The following is a 22,290-nucleotide window of genomic DNA, read 5'->3' on the forward strand; positions in this document are numbered from 1 at the left end:
GTGCCGCATTTCATTTAGCTTCATAGAGAACGCTTTACCGGAACTGAGTCTTTAGCCCGCTTGCAAATGTTCTTACTCCTGTGGAGGCTACAACTAAAAAGAAATCGCAGAGAAAGTCTATGCTAAAAGCATCATTTGTGGAGTAAAGCAATTTTCCACTCGAAATCTTGGCGTGATCAGATGAGAAGGCATGCATATCTTTACCATAAGAGCTTGTCACAATAATTTCATTCAATAAAAAGGGAAGAGTATATCTTAAACAACATCAAACACCAATGTCACCAACTGTGCAGTGATGTCAAATTCGGCAACACTAACTACATAAGGATTATTCTCTTTCCAATCTGGTTTTACTAGACATCTGCAACAATTCCTACTGGGAGTTGCGCACAAAAAGCACGGACGATATGTAAGGAATACATGACACGAGCACAAACTCTCAACTGTTCTTTTATTGAAAGAACGTAAATTTGTAAAACTTCCAAAAGTGCCAGCTGGTAGCAGAAAGAGCGTCACACACAAAAAAAAATAATCATCTAAACACGCCAACATACACTGGCTGGAATTTGCTATCAGTCGATTCCGCAGCCTGTCGTTAACTCGTTCTCTGTCGCCCATGTGTATTATCATACTGCGAAACCTGAAGTGTGACTCCGTATCGTCTCCCAGCTTTCAGTTCAGCAGCACAGAGTTGACGTCAAATTAGGCTCACAACAGTAAGTTGCATCTGGGATGATACTGTCAATTTAGACACCCACATTCATATCGCCCAACATAACATGAAACACGTTACTTTCGTTGCTCCCTGTTCGGGAATAATGACAATCGGCGGACTACGCCAGCATCGCTTATTATTTTTAATGCTTTGGCTTTTCTTGCTATATGGGTATATAGCAGGATCAAATTATTTAATTTTAAGCATGAAATCAGTCTTTTCCTACTAAAGCAGATTTTCTTTTTCGAGATGCGAAAGAAGGTGAGATCAGCCGCTTGGGCTTTCGGGTCCGTGGAGTGACATCTCGGTGTTTTAAACATTAGACCCTGTCCCAACGTGGATGCGGTGTTCGCGAATTGAACCAGCAATGTCGAGCTCTCCAAAGAAGAATAAAATCTGCCAATTTTTCCCGAATTTCACCTACTTAATATTGTAACCTTGAAAGCATGATAATCATGGGCCGGCTCCTGTTCTGTAAGCGTTTGTTCATTGTGGGCAATCAGCGTTGGTGCCTTTCGTTAATATGCGGGACACGTGTAGCTTGCGCCTAAAAGTGCAACTCATCTCAGCATAGGGGTTTTCGGTGCATCAAATGCAATGGAATACTTTTGGAAAAATATGCTTGAGAATGGTTTGTGTTCTTCAGCAGCTGTTTCACCAAAAGGTCAATAATTTTTGTAAGTTCGAATCAGACGAGAGGCCAGTATATGACCTGGCGTTTAGTGGTACCATAAGCTCGCATGGAAAACAAGAATATATCCTCGTTCTGGAGGTGGCGAGAACGACGTTGTGAGTCATACACCAGTGCTCCTCACGAACTACTGCGTCATCAGGTATCAGGTTCCAGTTGTCTCGTCCACGCCGTCAATAGTAGGCTCAACTTCATACCCGTCGTACGTGAGGCTGTGCAGATTATCTTCGTCAGTACTGTTTTCTTTGTTGTCTTTCAATATGCGACGTTTCGAGAGCCCTTGTTTTCTGGTGACAGTGGCATTGCTGGACGGAAAGGAAAAAATGGAGAGAGGGTGTCACACAGCCCACCGTGCATTCACTGTTCTGGATTTGTGGTAGACACAGAACGACTCCTCTACGCAAAATAATGATGCGTAATGCAAAGCTTTACCGAGACAGGATGCACCTAAATACAAGGGCACGGAGAAATTCGTTGTGCACTAACAACAGCCGCTTTGATAAAATTTTTGTTTTAATGAGAAAAAGCCGTAGTTTCGCCCGAAAGGCCATGCAACGATTGCGATAGCAAATTAGTATATAGCTATACGAAGTAAGGATAGTAGTCTTTAGTGGTTGTATAAACTTGTATACATTGGTTTACTAACTAAATCAACAATGATCGAATGTGTAGGCGGGACTGAACGGGCACGTAGAAAGAAAGAGACACGCAGGCACAGCGCTTTGTGTGTGTGTGTTTCTTTGTACGTCCTCATTGAGTCGCGCTTACATATTTTACCATGGATCCGAACTAACTAGCCGGGCATTGTGTTTTAACTAAATTACCAAGAGCGGACTCACGCGCACACAATTAAAATGAACACGCCTCACTTGATGAGCACGGAAACTCGCTGTCAGAATGCTGTAGTAAGGAAGTGCGGCAGCAGCAGCGTGCGAACTGACCTTCGTGCATCTCTCGCTTCAAATCCAATGATACGTCGAAAGCACATCGCACATGAAGGCACCGCCCCCTCCCCCCCTCCACTACACGCATTCCGCAAACATCGCTGATCGCTTTGAAGATGAGGCTCGTGCAGCCGCGCGCTTTGGCAACGTCGCCAATCGCTATCAAGATACGGCGTCCGTAGGGCCGCGCCGTAAGCAGGAGCTGCCGGAGAAGAACGCCCTCCTCCCTCGCCTCACCCCCGTTCCTCCGGCGAGACAGGAGAGGGCGCGCTTCCGGCGGCGGTGATATTGGACAGTTTTAGTTACACGTACGTAGAGACTTCACGTATGCAAGCGTGAAACGCCATCTGAGACACTTTTAGCTACACGTACGCGATGCGCGCCAAGAGGGACCATGTGTATATATATATATATATATATATATATATATATATATATATATATATATATATATATATATATACCGACGTACGGCGTGCTGCAAACCGCTGCTCGCTCTTCTATCACTGCGGGTAAGCCGGCCATGTCTACCACCGATACCCATACCGCGACCAGGTGCTGTGAGGGTTGGCCGAGAACGCGCCGCACCAGCAGCAAGGTGGACAGTCTCGTGATATCGCCGACTACATCACCGCCACTCAGTGGAGTCCTCGACGATCCTTCCGGGACGTACGCCGTCGCGAGGCCGCTATCTGCCGCCGCAGCGCTGACAGTACACTGGGTCCATGCGGGGCCGGTCGGTTAGCCCATATCCGGAAAATTAACAGCCCCAACCGATGATGGTGCGGTTGCTGTTCTTCAAGATGTCGAACATCCTCCGCTGCCGACGACGACGCTTCAACATCCTACTCGACGACTTAAAATCAACACACCCCCATCAAGACGACGCCTCGAAATAATGACTACGCCGCCTGCAGAAGACCTGACGGTGAGAAGTAACAAGGACGCACAATGTGACGCAGCAATGATTCAACGCCCGATCTGGCCGTAAGACAAGACAAAGAACGACAAACCTCGACGTGCTTCTCGTCAGTCACGCAGTCATCACTTTAGTGGACGCAGGAACTCACTGCTCCATCGTGATTGGATCCCTTACCGCCAATTTGAAGGAAGTCAAATACTGTATGGAAAAGCTTCCAAATCTGGACAGCAGGAGGATACCTAATAAGGCCGACTGTAATCTGCATGGCAACAATGCAACAATGTACCGGCAACAGTGTAAGTCCATGACTGGACTTACACTGCGGCCTTCATTAGCCTCCGATAGCGCTCGCGAGATGTAATTCTCGGCATGGACTTCGTGAGCCAACACTTCGCAGTCATCGACCTGAAGTCGAAGTCGAGAACGATATCCGAAGACCATGTGATATCGCTAGAGAACTTTCTTCTGAGTCACTAAGCCTTGAGTGTGCTTGACGATTAAGTCAGCACCCCGCCTAGCTCGTGTCATCATTTCTGTTGGCACCAGAATACCGACAGACGTAGAAGGCGTCCTCGACAGCGATCAAAATCTACGGGAAGACCGCAGAATTTTCTTCTCAAGAGAAATCTCTCGGCTGCATGCAGAAAAAGCGAGAGTAATGTTGACAAACTTCACATAGAAATACAAATACCTCAGCTTGGGCACGCTAACCGCACACATCGAGGAAATTGCAGAAAGCAGCAATGCATTTGTCCTCTCGGATTCTGCTGCATCTACCTCGACGGCTATTGTTCATGAACCATCCTTAGACATCAATAAGAATATTCCATGTGTAAGCAGCAACATCTCAAAAAATTTGTCTGACGGCACAAGTACTACTTTTTGATATTATCGAGGGTTTTGCAGACACCAGTTGCTAAGCATCGCATAATAACCGAACAAAGCGCTCGGTCACTTTGGCAGAGCCCGTATCGAGTTTCGACGCGGAAACGAGAAGCCATAAAGCAACAAGCCGACAAAATGCTAAATGACAAAATCATCCAGACTTTGAAGAGGCCGTGGGTGTCTTGCTTAAGAAAAAGGACGTAACCCAACGTTTCTGCATTGGTTGAACAATATTACGATGAAGTAGCTATAACCGCTCAATAGACTAGACAGTGGAATGGACCGGCTCTGCAACGCTAAGTCTTTCTCATCCATGGATCTCAAGACCGGCTACTGGCAAGCATAAGTCGATGATAGGAATCGCGATCGCGAGAAGATCGCCTTCATCACGCCAGATGGCCTCCACGAGGTCGTCATGCCATTCGAACTGTGCTCGGGACTTGCGACACTCAAGCGCGTGATGAACACGGTATTGGCAGGGTTGAAGTAGCAGACCTGTCTCTTCTACTTGCATAAGCTCAAATTTCGGTGGCCACCTTAGGCGACTTGGGACAGTACCAGAGGCTATGAAGTCACCAGTCTCTGAAGCCGAAAAGTGCCGCTTCGCTTATGATGATTTTCTTTTCTTGGGCCACGTCATCAGCAAATCTGTAGTCTGTCCTTACTCGAAGAAGACATCTTCCATCGCTGACTTGGCACAGCCAGCCGACAAGAAAGGCGTACGCAGGTTCCTTCACTCTTAAACAAAATTATACCCTTTGGGTCGTACACTCTTAAACGAATGTGCACCCTTTGGGTCGTTTCTTGGCCCACAGCAATAATCGTTGGCTGTCTTGCTTGCGTTTCCTTTCTCGAAAACGCGAAAGTAGCGAGCGCCGACTTTTCTAGAAAGGAAATGCAAGCAAGGAAGATGACGATTATTGTTGTGGGACAAATAAGCACACCAAAGGGTGTACATTTGTATAAGGGTGTTGGCCTGTGTGCCGATTACAGGCGCTTCGTAAAATACTTTTCCCGCATCACCGTGCCATTGACATATCTCCAAAAATGGAACGTCGAGTTCAATTAGGAACTACCGCGAATAAAAGCATCCGAAGAGCTTAAATGACGCGTGCAGTCACCCCCAGTACTCGCCCACGTCGATGAAGACGCCGACGCCGAAATCCACACTGACACAAGTAGCCTAGACCTCGGCGCCATTCTTGTGAGAAAGAAAGACGGATTTGAAAGGATCATTGCTTACGCTAACCGGTCACTGTGGGAGACGGAAGCTGATTATTCTACGACGGAGAAACAATGTCTTGCCATCATTTGGGATACCACGAAATTCTGTCCCTACCTATACGGCTAGGCCCTTCAAAGTCGTGAGCGACAACCATCGCTTGTGTTGGCTCGCACACATAAAGTACCTTTCGGGGTGCCTCGTAAGATGAAGCCTCAAGCTTCAGGAATTTGGCATTGTCGTCGTCTGCAAGTATGAACGGAAACACCCTGATGACGACTGCCTATAGAGCGCCCCCACTGATACACCGCGGCATGACGACGAGGGTGACGACGTTTTGCTGGGAACAACAAGCGTGGAAGAGTTCGCTGAACAGCAACGAGCAGACCTGAAGCTAAAATACCTCGTCAATTACTTGGAAGGGACCCCCGACATCATCCCTATGGTATTTAGGCCAGGATAGTGTTCGTTTTCTCTGGAAAATGAAGTCCGCGTAAATAAGAACTTCTCACCAGCCCGCGCCAACTGCCTTCTTCTTGTGCCCTTAGCACCTCGTTCAGAGGCCCCGCTTGCTCTACATCACGGTCGGATGGCTGGGCACCTCGGTTCTCCCATAGACTTTTTTGGATCCAAGTGTCACTGGCTGCGCCTGACCGGCGATGTTGCCCACTACATGAGGACATGCCGAGGTTCCGGTGACGCAAGACACCACAAATAAGGCCCGCGGCATTGCTGAAGGCACTCAAGCCACATTGACGACTATTTCAGCAATTCAGAAGGGACTTGGTTGGGCCATTTCCGACGTCAAGAACCGGGAATAATGTATCGTCGTGACTATCGACTACCTTACCCGCTACGCTGAAGCGAAATCCTTGCCTAAAGGAAGAATATCCTGCTACGACATGGGGCGCCGGAAATGAATGGTCATCACCGGCCTTTACACAAGAGTTTACCAAAGCGATCCTGCTACACAGCCGCACAAGCCACAGGAGGACAACTGCCTACCAGCCGCGGACGAATGGTCTTACGGAGAAGCTGAAAATGACCCTCGCCGACAAGTTGTCAATGTACGTCGACGTCAAAATCAAAAGTTGGGTGCCATTATTCCATATGCAACCTTCGCTTACAACAATGGCGGTGCAAAAAAAAAAAAAAAACAGAAGCAACGCACATGCCACCGTTCAAGCTGGCTTACGGAAGAAAACCGACGACGACACTCTACACCACGCTACCGCACGTGACCGAAGAAGAGGACCTAGACGTCACAGCCAATCAACCAGCGCGTGAAGAACCAGCAAAGGACGGACAGTCAGCCCTTGGGGGCATCTTCGAAAACGCTACGTGTGTCTGCTACTGTGTTTTGGTTTGGACCCCAACATGCCATCGAGACTAGTGGCAAATTTTTCTACGCTATTTCGGACCTTATGAGATCATCCGAGGCATTGGCGCACTCAACTATGAGGTTGTGCCAGATGGCATTTCGCAATGAGAGCGGTGCAGCGCACGACCGGAAGTCGTAGACTTGGTGAGCATTAAGCCTTTCTACGCCCGCGGATGAATTTCGAGGCCATGTTTCTTTGCTGTTTCGTTGTTGTTTTTTGTTTACTAGGGGTACTTCTATTTCTCGATCTTATGTTTGCAGCATGAGACATGCTTTTATGCGAAGCATATTACTAGAGCTCAACCCAGCTCCTCAGGCGCGGCGGTGTCGCCTTCAATACCACGTGACACCATGACGTCACGACAGAGGAGAAACGGGGCTCCAACTCGCGCCGTCGCTCGCGGCGTCGCCTTCAAGGCTGACCACGTGACACCGTGACGTCACGACAGAGGAGAAACGGGGCTCCAACTCGCGCCGTCGCTCGCGGCGTCGCGGCGGTATATAAGCAGCTGCGCTTGCCTCTGCTAGACACTCACGAGGTGAGGTGCCTCCTGGAGACAGAGCTGCTCGTTGGAATGAGAAGCGAAGGTTGCGGCGTGCTACAGAGACTGTTTCTAGGTGGCTTTGCTACGGCGCAGCGACTACGCGGCCCGCATCGGACGCGGTGAGCGTCGAGCAACGCAGCGTTCGGCGCGACAACGAAATGTGCGCCTGAGCAAGCGCCGCACGCCTGAGCCGACGCCGACGACACCGGCTTTTCTGCGACACGAGCTCCTTAACGCTGTCGCGTTAAAATAAAGGCTAGTATGCTTCGCATCCTGGGCTTAACCTTAGCTAAGCCACAGCCATTTTTTAAGAGGAGGGCATTTTTACGGGCACTTGCTTATCCGATAATATATGTTGAAGTTGTCGCTCGGCGCCCCAGCGTGTATATTTAAAGTTTCCGGAATGGTATCTCTGGTTCTATTCCTTTTCTGTTGTTGTCACTGAACCATGTGTAATCTGATTGTATGCGCGACGCGAACTGTGTAGAACTTTCTTGAAGGCACGCTGGAGCCAGCGATTACGCTGGAACTTTCGCCGAGTCATGTAAAAAAGCTGACGCAGTTGACCCGCTGATCAGTTTTCAACGATCGCCGACTGAGCTCGCCGCTATCGTTGTTCTTGATGGTTGCTTGCTTTACAGGCTTTTCAAAACGTTGTGGTAATATCTAGGCTGTTCAAAAATTATACGAATTGCAAAGGCCTTGTACACAAGTATACAAGGCCCTACGTGGAACCCGCGTGCCCTAGTAACGATCAGCGCGTTTTGCCAGTTGATTTGTTTCGTACACAGTAAAGCAGGAGACACACGGTACGATTAGGCGTCCGATCCGACGTGCGGCGCCGCATGCTCCGGCGTGCGGCATACGATGATTCGGGACACACGGTGCGGGCATCCGAAAGATTGAGCGGCGCGTAAGCTCCGCCCAGATCCAGCCCTCCAGCTTGACTTCAGAGCCACGTCGAGAAACGCAATATAAACAACTCTGCACAACACTGCGTCGCTTTACGCGAACACTGCCAATAACGTTATGCCCCTGCGAGTGACAGAACACTTCACGACGGCGCGTCGTCCACTGACGACTCCACTAACAGCCAGCGATAGGGCCGGTAGGCCTAGCTAGGAAGACGCCGCGTCCGACGGCGCTTATACCCGAGCTCGTCGAAGAGCGCTTATGTTTGCCAAAACAATTAACACTGTACACTTAGGTCGCCCGTAATTAAATATAATTGGTTTACTCGACGCAGTCGTTGCGGAGGGCAAACGTGCAAGCGAAGCGAGCAGCCTCGCTCAGACGGTCGGTGTGTGCTGTCTGCCCGCGTAATGCTCTCGCGTCGCGGCTCCTGATCTCGCCAGTAGCTTAGTCCTAGTGTACTAGGCGTTGCTTTGAATAACAGGCACACGTTCGAGATAATTTTACTGAACTGGTAACTATTTCGCGTCGGAAACAAACTGCAGCAGGCAAGGAAAAAAAAAAACACTGCGAGAAACCGGCCAGCCAGGGCCGCCTCCGTGGAAGGAACGTCACATGCCAGCCGCGCTGTCATTGGCTGCGGCCAGATGACGGTACGGTTGTCGGACGCGTCGGACGATGAAAATCTGCCCGGTTTGTCGCACGCCGGACGTCCGATACGGTGCTTCGGCACGGCAAAACACCTCGATTCCGGCTGCCGTTCCGACGCGTCGGACGCCGGATCGGACACCGAATCGGACCGTGTGTCTCCCGCTTAACACTTTACGAAATGCTTTGCAAGAACAGAATACCGTAATGTATGAAGTCTACCTGCTGGCCTTCCTAAACGTCGGTCGCACGACGCACAAACGCAAAGTTCATGCATATCTACCAACGCTTGGCGGGCATCCTTAGGTATCGATCAGGATGTAGCCGGGTTATTCCAGAAAGGGGAGAAACCAAATGCAAAAAAAAATTATGGGGTTTTACGTGCCAAAACCACTTTCTGATTATGGGGCACGCCGTAGTGGGGGACTCCGGAAATTTCGACCACCTGGGGTTCTTTAAGGTGCACCTAAACCTAAGCACACGGGTGTTTTCGCATTTCGCCCCTACCGAAACGCGGCCGCCGTGGCCGGGATTCGATCCCGCGACCTCGTGCTCAGCAGCCTTACACCATAGCCACTGAGCAACCACGGCGGGTGAAACCAAATGCAGCCGGCATGGGACATATCGTCGTTACAATCGGTTACAATCGGACCTCAATATGACTTGGTCTGCGGACGAGCGCGTTTTAGTAAAGTGGTGCATGAAGCGAGCGACGTGATTCTTTCCCGCCGTATTGCTTATGCAGGCTGACGCACGGGTAGAAATCAAGGATGACCTCGTACATGTGGGCAACTTCCCGAAATGCACAAAGTGGGAACCTGTTTGAGCATTGAGCTCCACCTCCGTTATGTGCACGCTCTGTGTAGGTTCTGTGGATATCGAGAACCTGATGACGCGTTGAAGTCGCAGACGTCAAATTGTGGCACGGCAACCTGCGAAAATATTCCGGCAGGGCACTATACGGATTTTCGTGAACGTGTAATGTTGTCGGCGATTGGTGGTCCAGTTCTTCAATACTCGCAACCTGGCTAAGTGGCACGTACACAGAGCTGCCCATGTCTCCGCGTACGCACTTCTAGACGAGCTTGCCGTAAGAGCCCCTTTGAGGCTCCCCAATCAATTGCAGCTCATCAGACATTCTGTTCCGAGTAAAAGAAAACCAACAAAATTAAACAGCATCAACAAAATTAAAACAGCATCTTTGTATTGAATGCTGTTAGGGTTAAGGGCGTTGGTGTCGCTCGCCTGGACTAGCAAAAACTTAGTGCTTGCTGCTAGTGACGCCGCTCCACCAGTATAACTTCACAGACACAGCAAGAAGCTAGATCGTGACTCAGTGCCACATTATTTCTAGTTTCTTGCTGCCGAGGTGTTTCTTTTGGTCATGGGGACACGCCCCGTCACGTATAAGTAAGAACGCCAATCACTATGGACACGTGTCCAAACTAATTGCATTTCATGCACCTGAGTTTGCCGACGGCACAACGGTGCCGTCGGCAACCTTAAGCACGTTTAAACGTGCACGTTCAAACCAATCTTATAAAGCGTGCTAGCGAAAACAAGATCCGAATTTGGAATACGCTGATCTAAATGGGGGGCATGCGATGCAGCTTGAAGATTCAGCCTCCTCTTCGCTCACGTTGCGTGTTTCGGTAAAGAGGTCACCGGCACAAGTCCTGATGGCACCGTCAATCTGGCCAGCCGGGTCTTGCAGTTGAATTCATGGAATTTCCTATGAGAGTAGACGTGCACACGCCAGATGGACAAGTGAGCAAGGCGTCCTACAAGGTTACAAACCCCCCTCTACTAGGTGCACCTGTTTGTCGTTCAACACCGCATGATCGCCGAGTTTGTTGAGGATGGTTGCAAATGTACCTGATATCCTTTCGCCACACGATCCAAGTCAAAGAGAAGTAGTATGAGTGGTGCCAGGTGACCTCTAGGTCGAAGACTGTCTCGAAGCTTGCTGCTCTCCTACACGTCGGCGGCGCGAACAGGAAGCAACTGTCGCAGGTTTGCACGAACCTTGTAGATCGCACGTTTGAACGGTTCGTTGTAGTTGTACACACACTGTAGTTGAGCGCGATACGGTGACTGCTATCGTCGAACCGGGCGAGTATGTTGCAGCGCATGGTGCTCATTCCATGCGCGATGACGAAGCCAAAACTGCGGAAACCAGAGCGGGAGCTGTGCAGTTCAGACTCCTTGAGCGCACAATATCTCGTTGTAAGCATCTTGAAAGAGGATCGCACGGCTTTACGGCCTATACAACCGCCGCCTTTGCGATTGTGGCACATGCGGCGCCCGCATTGTGAGAGCCCTCATTCACAGAGCTCAAGTACTTTTTGCCAACTCTCATAAGAAGCCAGCGCATGAATTGTCACAGCAAGATTCAGAATGAAGTGTTAGATATGGAGCTGGTTCCTGCGATTACTTCGAGTTCCCCAGACCACATCGGATTGCAGCACAGCTAATTGAGGAATGCAAAAGCAGGAAAGCGCATTCCAGAGAAGCGGCCGAGCAACAAGTTTACGTGCCAACAAGTTTGTGCGCCGCCGGGGTTAGCAGGTGGGCATCCGACAATGAAGCAGGTGCACGAGCGCCCCCCCGCGCTCCTTCTCCAGCCTACAAGTGGATTGCCAGTCTGCGTGGCAAGACCGCAGAGAGCCCCGACAGGTGTGCCACGCGACACGGGCGCCTACCATTGGCTGCAAGTGGCGTCATCGGAGTGGACTCTCCCATTGGTCAAACATGACGTGACTTGCAGTGCTCGAAGGGCTTATAAGAAGCCTTCCAGAGAGACCTGAGCATTCTGGGACATGCCCTGATTCCCTGATTCACCTCTCTCGAACTTCTTGCCGCGGGCCGCAGCGTCCGAGTTGCTGCCGGCCCGTAATGACAGTACGTCTGTTACCTGACGCTCACCTCCTTGTACATAATGTAGAATAAATCCCTCTCAAGTTTTGGGTTGTCATCCCGACGTCCCGTCCTTCAACCCCTACATCTGGTGGCAGCGGTGGGATCGCCTCCGAATGCATCAGCTGGTGGCAGCGCTACGGATCAACCTTCGTCGAGAAAGATCCTAAGGAACCGGGGAGAGCGAAGAAGAGAGAGCCTTCGTCGAAAGAGGTCCGAAGAAACTGGGAGTAGCGAAGAAGGAGCGAGCCTTCGACCCAGGGAGTCCGGAGGAACCGGGGACAGCGGACGAACGAACCGGATGGCAGGGTGCTGTAACCGTAAGTGAGCGCGTGGTTTTTTTCCTTATGATTCGCCAGACTCAAAGGTTGTGTGTTCAATTTTGATAGCTCTGGGAATTGGGAGTTTGTTGCACTGTGTATTTGCACAAATTAATTAAGGAAAACAGTTTTAACCACCTGTCGGGGCAGCTGCCATGGATCTTAGAAGGTTGACGAGGTTAGACTTGTTGTTGGTGTGCGACGATTTGGGAGTTGAGGCGGACGAACGGATGGAAACGCCAGCTATCATAAAGGCGATTAATGATAGTGGCAATGATCACAAAAGCATTGAGCTTGCTTGGGAAGTGATACAGGAGCCACGGGAGCGAGAGCGTCGTGTACGTTTGCGAGCGCGTCGTGAACTTAGGAGTGAGCTTAAGCGTGAAGAACGCGAGAATGAACGGAAGCAGGAGCTTCAAGAACTTACTCTTAGGTGTCAGCGTCACGAACGTGAGAAGGCACGCGAACGTGAGAATCAACGTAAGCTTGAGCAAGAGGAAAAGTATGAGAGAGAGAAGGCAGCACTGATCAAAGAGATACAGTATTGTGATCACTTATTGGCACAGAGACAACGGCTGTCTGAGAATTCTGTAGCAAGTACAGAGCAAGTGTCTAGCGGATTTTCGCCAGAAGCCGACGAAAAGAGTAGTGCCTGTGGGATTGGCTGCCGATTAATAAGTGAAGGGAAAAGGCTAGCTGCTAACGATGCCTTAGTGGCAATAAAGGAGAGCGACGAGGTGCTGTGCCAACAGATGACTGTGGAGACAGCTAGGCCAGCTGCGAACAAATTGGCACAGTTACCGCGTGTGTGCGTCGCTGGTAAGGTTAGCGAGGTTGCTAGCGAAGGAAAGGGTACTGTTGACGCGACAGAAGCGAGCACCCATGTAGAGCCAGATGTGCGTGCAGAAATTAAGTGCGAGCTGGACGATGCAGTTGAGAATAGTTCTCGGGGTGGCGAGCTCCGTAGCTCACGAGAGAACAACTGCATTGTTCAGGGATCGGTGCGGCTCTCCGCCAGTCTAGATAGCCTAGAGAGGGATGGTTCAGTTAATAATCCTTCGGACTGTGCGCGTGAGACAGCGATCGATACCGACGGGCTGTGTGCCGATGCACAGCGTGAGCTGGGCAATGTAGCAGAGGGCAGTTCGCAAGAGTGCGAGTTGTCTTACTCGAGTAAAGCCTGCTGCATTGTGCCAGAGTCGGTTGAGCTGTCCGCCAGTCGAGGCAGAGAGAATGTTGATTTAAAGGTAAATCACTCAGACTGTGCGGGTAAGAGGCCGATCCGGGCCGACGAAATGTGTACCGGCCAGCACGAGGCACGAGGCGACATGAAAACGAGTGCAAGGAGAAAGCGCCGTAAAAAGAGGCGCGGTAAAGACCGAAAGTCGGTAACTTATGTTGCGCCGCCAAAGATGGCGAGAGCCCCAAGAGGGCAGGGCGCGAGGAAAAAGATGCGGTCGTCTAGGACGATGTTGACGCATCCAGAACGTTCGAGCCACCGGTCAAAGGGGGACCGCGAAGAATGTTCTGCGCGGACGCGGACAAAGGGCACGAGGCAGCTAAGCTCCTCGTCGTTCCGTAGTTCTTTTCATAGCTCAGCGTGCAGTTCGAAGAAACGCGAGGTGGCAGGACGAGACCAGGTGGGGAGAAGCGACGCGGTCAATCGGGTTTGTGTTGAAAGCGGGGCGCGAGGACGCAAATTGGCAGGAGACCGTAACGTCTTCGGAGAGCTGATAGTTAGTCAGCCCTTTTGTTGTCTCTCGGCAGCCAGAGTAGCTTTCAGACCACGTCCACCCCGCGTTCGACTCAAAGTATGAGTCAGACGTAAGCGTTTGGAAAGGGAGGCCAGGAGAGCTTCCGTAGAAGTGAAACGTGTTGTTTTTTTTATTTTTGAGCATCGGAAAGTTTTTCGCGAATTGAGACTTGGATTTCTTTCACTGTGTAAGGTTTGAGCTTTGTTTGTGTTTTCGTTCGAGAAGCTCCGTGATTTGAAAGATGAGGTTTATGTAAACATGTAGTCTCGCGAGATGCTCATTAATAAGTAAATAGGCTTTCTTTTTGTGTGTGTAAGTAACCTGAGGGTCAAGGTTATCGTTCAGAGGCCTATGGTAAAGCGCGTGTGTTATTTAACCTTCTTTCTTTTTAAGAGTTGAATTTTCTAAGGTTAAGCGCGTAAGTTTTCAGTGAGTGCATGAGTTGCACTGAGAGGCGTTCTTAGTTCCTTTAGCGCGTGTCCTGTGTGGACGGAAGGAAGCAGACTTTATGACTGGGTTGCTCGTGTGTGTTAGGGCAGCCGTATTCTGACTTCTCTGATAAGTATGCGTGGAACGAGTTATTAAGACGCATTATTTTAAGGGTTCTGCGGAGTGTGTAAGTCCCGCAAGTTTAATTGTTCGTTTATGTCACGTGTCCAGTAGGACTTTCAGGACAGAAACGTGAGTAAGCGTGAATGAAAAGTTTGCCTACAGTGCAAGTACGCGTTCTGTTTAGTGACCACAAGGCTGGTGCACTTGTGATTACGTACTTGTGAGGTTGACCAGATTGTTCAGTGGCACCATTACGTGGGATAAGTACGCCACTGCGATAGATTGGAAACATGCTGTTCGTGTAGTTAGGCCACTTAAGTTATGTTCGGCTGTTTTCATTTGTTGTTTGCATCGTCAACGACCCTTTTGTTTTGCAACAACAATAGTATTCTGGTCTTGTCGGCAATCGAGGAGAAATGGATAGCTGTTTGGAGGGGTGGTTGGAACTGTTGTCAAAATTGGGGAACTAAAAGATCAGGGTTGATTTTGACTCAGTAATAGTCTGGCGAGTCAGGGGTGAAGAGCCTGCGCTTACGCGTGGTGCAGCGCTGTGCTGTTTTGTTTGTTTGACGTTTGTTCTCCAGGGCCCAGGATCCCGAGGGTTGTCAAACGAGGCTCGACCCCAGTACCCTGCAGCTCCTTTCAGCGTTCCTCATGGCCAGCGAATTGAGTTCACCGGCCATTCAGAACAACCGGGGCGAGGACGAGCTGTTAGATATGGAGCTGGTTCCTGCGATTACTTCGAGTTCCCCAGACCACATCGGATTGCAGCACAGCTAATTGAGGAATGCAAAAGCAGGAAAGCGCATTCCAGAGAAGCGGCCGAGCAACAAGTTTACGTGCCAACAAGTTTGTGCGCCGCCGGGGTTAGCAGGTGGGCATCCGACAATGAAGCAGGTGCACGAGCGCCCCCCCGCGCTCCTTCTCCAGCCTACAAGTGGATTGCCAGTCTGCGTGGCAAGACCGCAGAGAGCCCCGACAGGTGTGCCACGCGACACGGGCGCCTACCATTGGCTGCAAGTGGCGTCATCGGAGTGGACTCTCCCATTGGTCAAACATGACGTGACTTGCAGTGCTCGAAGGGCTTATAAGAAGCCTTCCAGAGAGACCTGAGCATTCTGGGACATGCCCTGATTCCCTGATTCACCTCTCTCGAACTTCTTGCCGCGGGCCGCAGCGTCCGAGTTGCTGCCGGCCCGTAATGACAGTACGTCTGTTACCTGACGCTCACCTCCTTGTACATAATGTAGAATAAATCCCTCTCAAGTTTTGGGTTGTCATCCCGACGTCCCGTCCTTCAACCCCTACAGAAGCGAAATCAACGCCTGTCACGGGGTCGGTGACTACTAAATTAAAATGAATTATGAGGTTTAACACGCAAAAATCATGATCTGATTATGAGGCACGCCGTAATGGGTGATTCCAGAAATATAGTTCACCTAAGGTTGTTTCACCTGCACCTAAATCTAAAAACACGAGTGTTTTCGCACTTCGCCCCCATCGATATGTGGCCGCCGTGGCTAGGACTCAGCCCCGCGACATCGTGCTCAGAAGCCCAACACCATAGCCACTAAGCAACCCCGGCGGGTGGGTAGGTGACTGTGGATATCTTGCAATGCTTTCTGTTAGCGAATCGCATAGTACCCAGGTATTTGTACCAGGTTATTACGACGTGGCGCGGTCACAGCATACCTCAAAAACAGACCCGTTGCGGTCTCGTAGACACGTAGGTGAAGCTCATAGGTGGTGCCAGACACGTAAAAAGCTGACGCTGCTAATTCCTGTTGAGTAATACATGCCTTCCACTGTCACCCATGAACCGGAATCGAACTGCCATAGTGCGCAACGCCCTTAACAGACGTGACTGATAACGCAACACCGCCCGACCATTATGAAGCGAGTGACATCGCGGCTTCATAAGGACGCTTGCGTCGTGCTCACTCCCAGGGTGTGAAGCTGCATCGGCTAATCCTGAAAGCGGAGTAAACTGGCCGAAACTCGAACAAGGTGCACTAGAAATTTAGACGTAACGGGTAGCAAATATATATCCGCAAAGCGCTAAGCTGACGAAAACTACGGTTCGCGCTAAAAGAGATATTCGCAAAGTTACGACAGCTGCGATCGATCGTTGGTTGCTCACATTCCGAGATCACTCCGCGTCGGAAAAGCGTTGTGATACCAGGTTTCCCTGAACAGCACGAGCAGGAGATAGACTATGACCAGGATGGCGATCAGCGTGCAGGCGGCCAGCAGGGCGATCATCAGCCGCTTGGTCTGCGCCCCCTGGTCATCTGTGAGCGGCGTGGTCGAGTGCTCGTTGGCGAGCTGTCTCTCCTTCAGTGCAGTGGGCATCGCGGGTGCCTCAGGAGGTGGCGCTCGGTGGGGCACTTTGGGAGCCTTATTGCCGGTGCAGCGCATGGCAGCAACATTCGCCGCCCCGGATGCTGCGGGAATCGCGCCTGCTTGGGCTGCGCCTGAGGTAGGAGCTGCCGCGGGCGCTGGCTGAAGGACCGCTCGTCCTGCACGTTGAACAAAAGCGTTGCGCCGCAATGAGCCCTGTGCTTTTCCTGCGCTTTGTGGTCGAGTTCCAAGCTTGAAGTTTGCCGTAGACTTGAGTATGCAGTGCATATAAAATGTAGACACTTTACACTGTTAAACACATCACTGTTAAGAGGTTCCCAATGATTTCAACAGCATGGAAAAGAATCGATGGCAAGTAGGTGAAAGAATAATAATATTTAGAGCAAGCATAAAAGGTAACTAATAATTAGAACAAGCATAATAAGTGGTAACTAATAATGTGGTCGTGAGTTATAGATGGTTTTAGGAAAGAAGGCAAAATAGTAATTATCCCCGATTAAATGTATTGTATTTTTCAGGATCGAGTGAAAAGCCGTAGCAAGACTTACATTAATATTAGAGAGATGTTGCAAGTTTTCGCGCTGGTGATTTCTAAAGTTTTATGACAATCGTTAGTAGTATGAGGTTTGAGTTAGGTATAGGGGTATCCTTTCGGGATTGCGTTTCCCGTAGAATAGCACATGAAGTCTCGGACACGACAATAAAGCTTAAAATGAATTTGCCCCTTCACAGGGGCACATAGTGACAACTGTGCACACTGGCGTTCAACTACCAAACTTGATCATTGCGGTTGTAAATTTTCCTTCAACTCTGTGACTACAGTTGTTCAGATATATGAAGGGATGCATTGCAGTTGAGTTTCTTAGCGCATTCATTGACTTGGCACTACTTGATCTACTCCGTGTGATGGGTGTGCATCCGATTTGTTGCCTTGTTTTTAGGAAAACTTCCTTGATGCTATGTTCTCGAACTACTTGGAAATTTTATTGTGTCTGTTGGTCAGGCTTTAGAGCGTAAAGATGGTGCAACGTCTTGAGAAATATTTAACTGCAACATTTAACTATGACAATAGTTAAGCGCGTACTTCTGCCCCCATCTTGACTTTTGATCTTTACAAGAGTCTACATTGTGTTCTTCTTTTGTGAGGTATCATGGTGCACGGCTAGAAACTCGTTGAGCATCGAGCTAAAGCGAAGATTTACCTCAACCTTGTCTCATTATTGTGTCATGTTTTTTCTGCAAAAGTTAAAAGACTACAATAGTCGAGGCATTTCTTTCCAAAACTGCAAGCCAGGAGATATAAAACCGAATCGAACAGACGGTTGTCCAATCGATGCCAGGAATCACGTTTTCACGGGATTACTCAAAAAGATCCTGGTGGTGCGAGGGCTGCTTTATCAAGGCGATGAGAAATTCGATAGCAAGTAAGCGACATTATTCCACAGCTAGAGAAGATTCTGTCTTATAGTGTTCTGAACTAATCTCTCTTTTGGTCTGATAACCTTATACGTGTTGTCTCTTTGCATGAAAGAACGCTGTATACTTTCTAGAAGGGTAAGCTCACAATCTGGGATGATTCAATGCTTGTATTTCGTGCTTATTTTAGGTGTTCTTCTAGGGCATTTTCAAGGCACGATTTGACATGGCTGTGGCAATGGACAGCGCGCGATGCTATCTGAAAAGATCAATATCTACGAATGCCCATTCCAATACTGAAAAGAGACGTAAAGCGACGAAGCGCAACTTATAACAGAAGCTCAAAAAAGAAAATGTTTAAATGGCGCTCATACTTCTTTAAATATCGGCATATACAACAGTGTACCTGAGAGGAGAACAATGCATAAGGTGGAGGCGAGGGTAGCTGCATAATTATTATACCTGCGCTGTTTCGGCTTCCTACTGCAGCTCCTGTTCTGGCCCTGCTGAACGTTGCTCCCATGATACGGCGTTTAACGTCTCGTAGTGACCTTCACAGTAAGAGCCGAATCTCAGTGAAACTTAATATTAAAAGAACTTAGCGATCACATAAATTCCTATTACCTTCTGATTGGTACTAGTGGTCACGTGGGTTGCGCGCAGCCCGCTTCTACACTTGGAGTGGGCATGGCTAGGTTTTCTCCTAACAATGTATCCCCCTTGTCCCCATTATGTACTGTGTAGACGCCGTTTTTATTAGCTAACAAAATTTAATTACAAAGGAAAGATGAAAAGAAGCCGCCTGGATTTGAAGGATACAATGTAATATGCATAGAGCAGCATATATCAATGGTTCAAATATGGTGTAGCCTCCCACTTTTGATCAAACTGATATTAGTTCGTGTGAGACTATTGCGTGGTCCATTAACTCGACGGAGACATGAATTTAAGATGTCGCAATATGGCGTAGCTTTCCAAGATTCAGCTTCCACACAACTATCCGCCTCCTGATTTTATATGCTCGGCAGTGTGTTTTGGAAACTAAACTGGTTTTTAGCAGGTTATTCTAACGACAGTAATTTACAGAGACGCTGCATCAGTGTTGTTTTATCAGGCCTCTGGAATGATTTTCCACAAAGGGTTTAGTTGTCTCGGGTCTTTAAAAGTCAATTAGATCTAACAGGAGTCAGCCTCATTAACAAACACGGATCGAACATATCGGTGCAGTAAAGAACACAAAGCAAGACACCACTGGCGAATTCTTGTGTGGCCAGAGGAATGCGTAATGAGAAAGCAATGGAAGCAATCATCTAAGGCGCACACTTCTCCCGTGCCGAAGCATAGGAATTGTAACGAAGAAGAGTAGCCGCCTGCGCCACAGCACCATCGCTACCGGCATGAGCTCGTGGTTGCTATCTTTCGCCGAACGCTTGTGACAGCTACCCGTTCGCGCCCGTTGCTAATAAATCTCTTAGCAAGTGGTGGAGGTGCGGGGTTTCGACCACCCTGGAACTTCGGGGTCGCACTCTACCCCCCATCATGCCCGACGACGCACGCACTCCTCCAGCTCCTCCAACGGCGCCGGCCCCCTTGGTTTGTGCCGGTGCCTTGCGTCAGCGAGATCCCCCTATCTTCTCCGGCACAGATGACAACGACGTTGAAGATTGGATCACGTCTTTTTAGCGAGTGAGTGCTCATAACCAGTCGGACGACGTTACCAAGTTGAGAAACGTCGCATTTTATCTTACGGACGTTGCGAAACTACGGTTTCTCAACCATGAAGCCGACCTCACTTCGTGGTTGGTCTTCAAGACCAACTTTACCCAAGTTTTCGGTCGGCCTGCAGTAAGAATGCTTCGTGCAGAACAACGTTTGCGCACACGATCCCAAGAGACCGGAGAAAACTTCACGAGCTACATTGAGGACATTGTCGACCTTTGCAAACGGGTGAATGCGTCGATGTCAGAGGAGGAGAAGATCAAACATATAATGAAGGGTATTCAGGACGACGCATTTCAGATGTTATTATCGAAGACTCATCACACTGTCGCTGAAGTGATAGAATTGTGCCAGAGTTACGACGAGTTGCGCAGGCAACGGCTTCACACCCGCCGACCCACCCTGCCCGCCGACTCTCTATCAAGCCTTGGAGTCGACGACAACCATGCTGCTCTCTTCGTAAAAATCCAGGAATTCGTTCGCGCAGAGGTCGCCCGCCAGCTATCGTTGATATCTTCTGTCCAGGAACCACCCCCTGCTTTGCATCCTACGATCCGCGACTTCATTCAAGAACAAGTCTCTCAAGAGGATTTAAGGGTAGGCTATTTTAAGCCGGAACGCTTACCTAACTTCAAAACCAAGCCGTATGTTCGACAAACATGCTGCGGCTATATGTGATTCGTTAAGGGCAGTGGAAGTTTAGTGTAATTTTTTGCCTAGCAGCGTCGTTGACACGAATTTTCCCAGCATAATATATCAACAAAACAAGTGGGATATTTTTCACAGTGATGAAGTTCTAAAAGAGTTCTCCTTAGGTAAGCCCATAATACTCGTGGTAGGGTTTTGCCCGATTGTAATATACAAAAAAAAATTCACCATTCTCGGAATTTCTGATGTCTGCCAGTGTATTGCGACGTAAAAAATAAGAAGTGTTTATGCAGACAGTGTTATTTGTGCATAAGTATTGCAAGACACGCACGGACTAACGGTAATGCACAGGTATGCCTCGTAGGAAGCATTATAGCAATACGTGCGAGTTCTTGTCCCACATATTCAGAAGAAAATAACGATTATGGCATCGGGATGAGTTTACTGCGCTAGCAAGCGGAAGTCTTTACCTGATGCTTCATTCAGTTGCTGCTCCTTATTCGTCCTAGAGTAGAGCTTGCAAAAAGGAGGAGGTGGTTCCTTCCTCTGGCCTTGCATCATCTGCAATGAAGATATAGTTTAGTGCTGGTAAAGGAAGCACTACAGCATAAATTCATTCTTTCCGCTGTCCTTGTGTTATTTGCGCTTTACCTGTCTTAAATTGTGAACTTCGTACTTGTGTTTTTAAACTTGGCGAATTTCAACTTTCCACAAAACATATGATTAAAGCAAATCAGCTTTGTACACTCTGTAGATCGTAGCTTTTTTTCTTTTTAATGCCACGCACCTGACCAAAATTGGTGCAATGGCTGTCTAGAAAAGTAATTTCTCTGTTTCCATGTAATTAGATGGGAGCACCCGAGCCAAAGGTTCTTGTAGTTTTTTTTTCTTGTAAATACTGGAAGTGACTCGAAATGGTGCCTTCATGTGAGAGCACCTGCATATGCAGCGGACTGTTTGACAGATGCAACTGTGCTGGTCTTTAAATACTTGTCTAACATCCGATACTTCTGCACGTGTTTTCACTATTGCAGTGATATGAAGCTGGAGACTATCTAGAGAGTGCCTATGTTACGACTTAAGTCATCGCGAAGTTATCGGGTACAGCATCACAAAATAAGACGCCGTCAAACTGCGTTCTGATTCCCGTATGGTTATTATCGTACGCCATGCAATTGCAGCAACCTGGCTGGCGAAAGCAGGAACGAAATGCCTGTCCGTTCACGATGTGACCGTCAAATGAACTATTGATACGCAGCGTCGGTTTCACATGTCTCGCCATATGATATATTTTAGTGGAATCGGATACATGTGAAAGTAATTTGTTTCCAATAACTGCAAAAAGGTGACGAGCCTGTAAACTGACACAGCGCGTCAGCAGCAACTAAGTGATCTGGTCGCTGTCATTCTGAAAACGCCAGGGGCGCAACAGTAGGCTAAAGTGTGCCGTACTTAATTTTAATGTATGAATAGATAGCTTAAAAAAGAAAGGAACAAACCTCTTGATAACTTCAGCTGAGAGACAGGCGAGCTGCACCATCCATTCGCTGTGAGCTTCTTCTTCTTCTTCGTCCTATGCATTACACGTACTGATGATGTGAAATTGTCGATGAGCAACACGCATACGTATTTCTGTAATAGGAAAAATTATGTGGCTAGCAGCAGTGAGGTAGCAGGAGTCGAAAGAGTAATAAAACATCGAGGCTAACCCAACACAAGGAGCAAAATCATGCATTTGA

At 48.9% G+C, this 22,290-nt stretch overlaps 1 protein-coding gene across 1 annotated transcript; it reads right to left on the minus strand.

Annotated features, from left to right (window-relative positions):
- Positions 1 to 500: 500 nt before the first annotated feature.
- Positions 501 to 22,124, minus strand: LOC139047534 (uncharacterized). The gene is made up of 4 exons (XM_070521361.1): positions 22,051 to 22,124; positions 21,022 to 21,112; positions 16,548 to 16,926; positions 501 to 1,711 (listed from the first exon to the last, which is right to left on the minus strand). Exons 2-4 carry the CDS (start codon positions 21,110 to 21,112, stop codon positions 1,552 to 1,554), a joined length of 630 nt encoding a protein of 209 aa, XP_070377462.1. The 5' UTR covers positions 22,051 to 22,124; the 3' UTR covers positions 501 to 1,551.
- Positions 22,125 to 22,290: the final 166 nt, after the last annotated feature.

This window comes from Dermacentor albipictus, chromosome 7 (assembly GCF_038994185.2).
Source record: "Dermacentor albipictus isolate Rhodes 1998 colony chromosome 7, USDA_Dalb.pri_finalv2, whole genome shotgun sequence".
In the NCBI taxonomy this organism is placed as follows: domain Eukaryota; kingdom Metazoa; phylum Arthropoda; class Arachnida; order Ixodida; family Ixodidae; genus Dermacentor; species Dermacentor albipictus.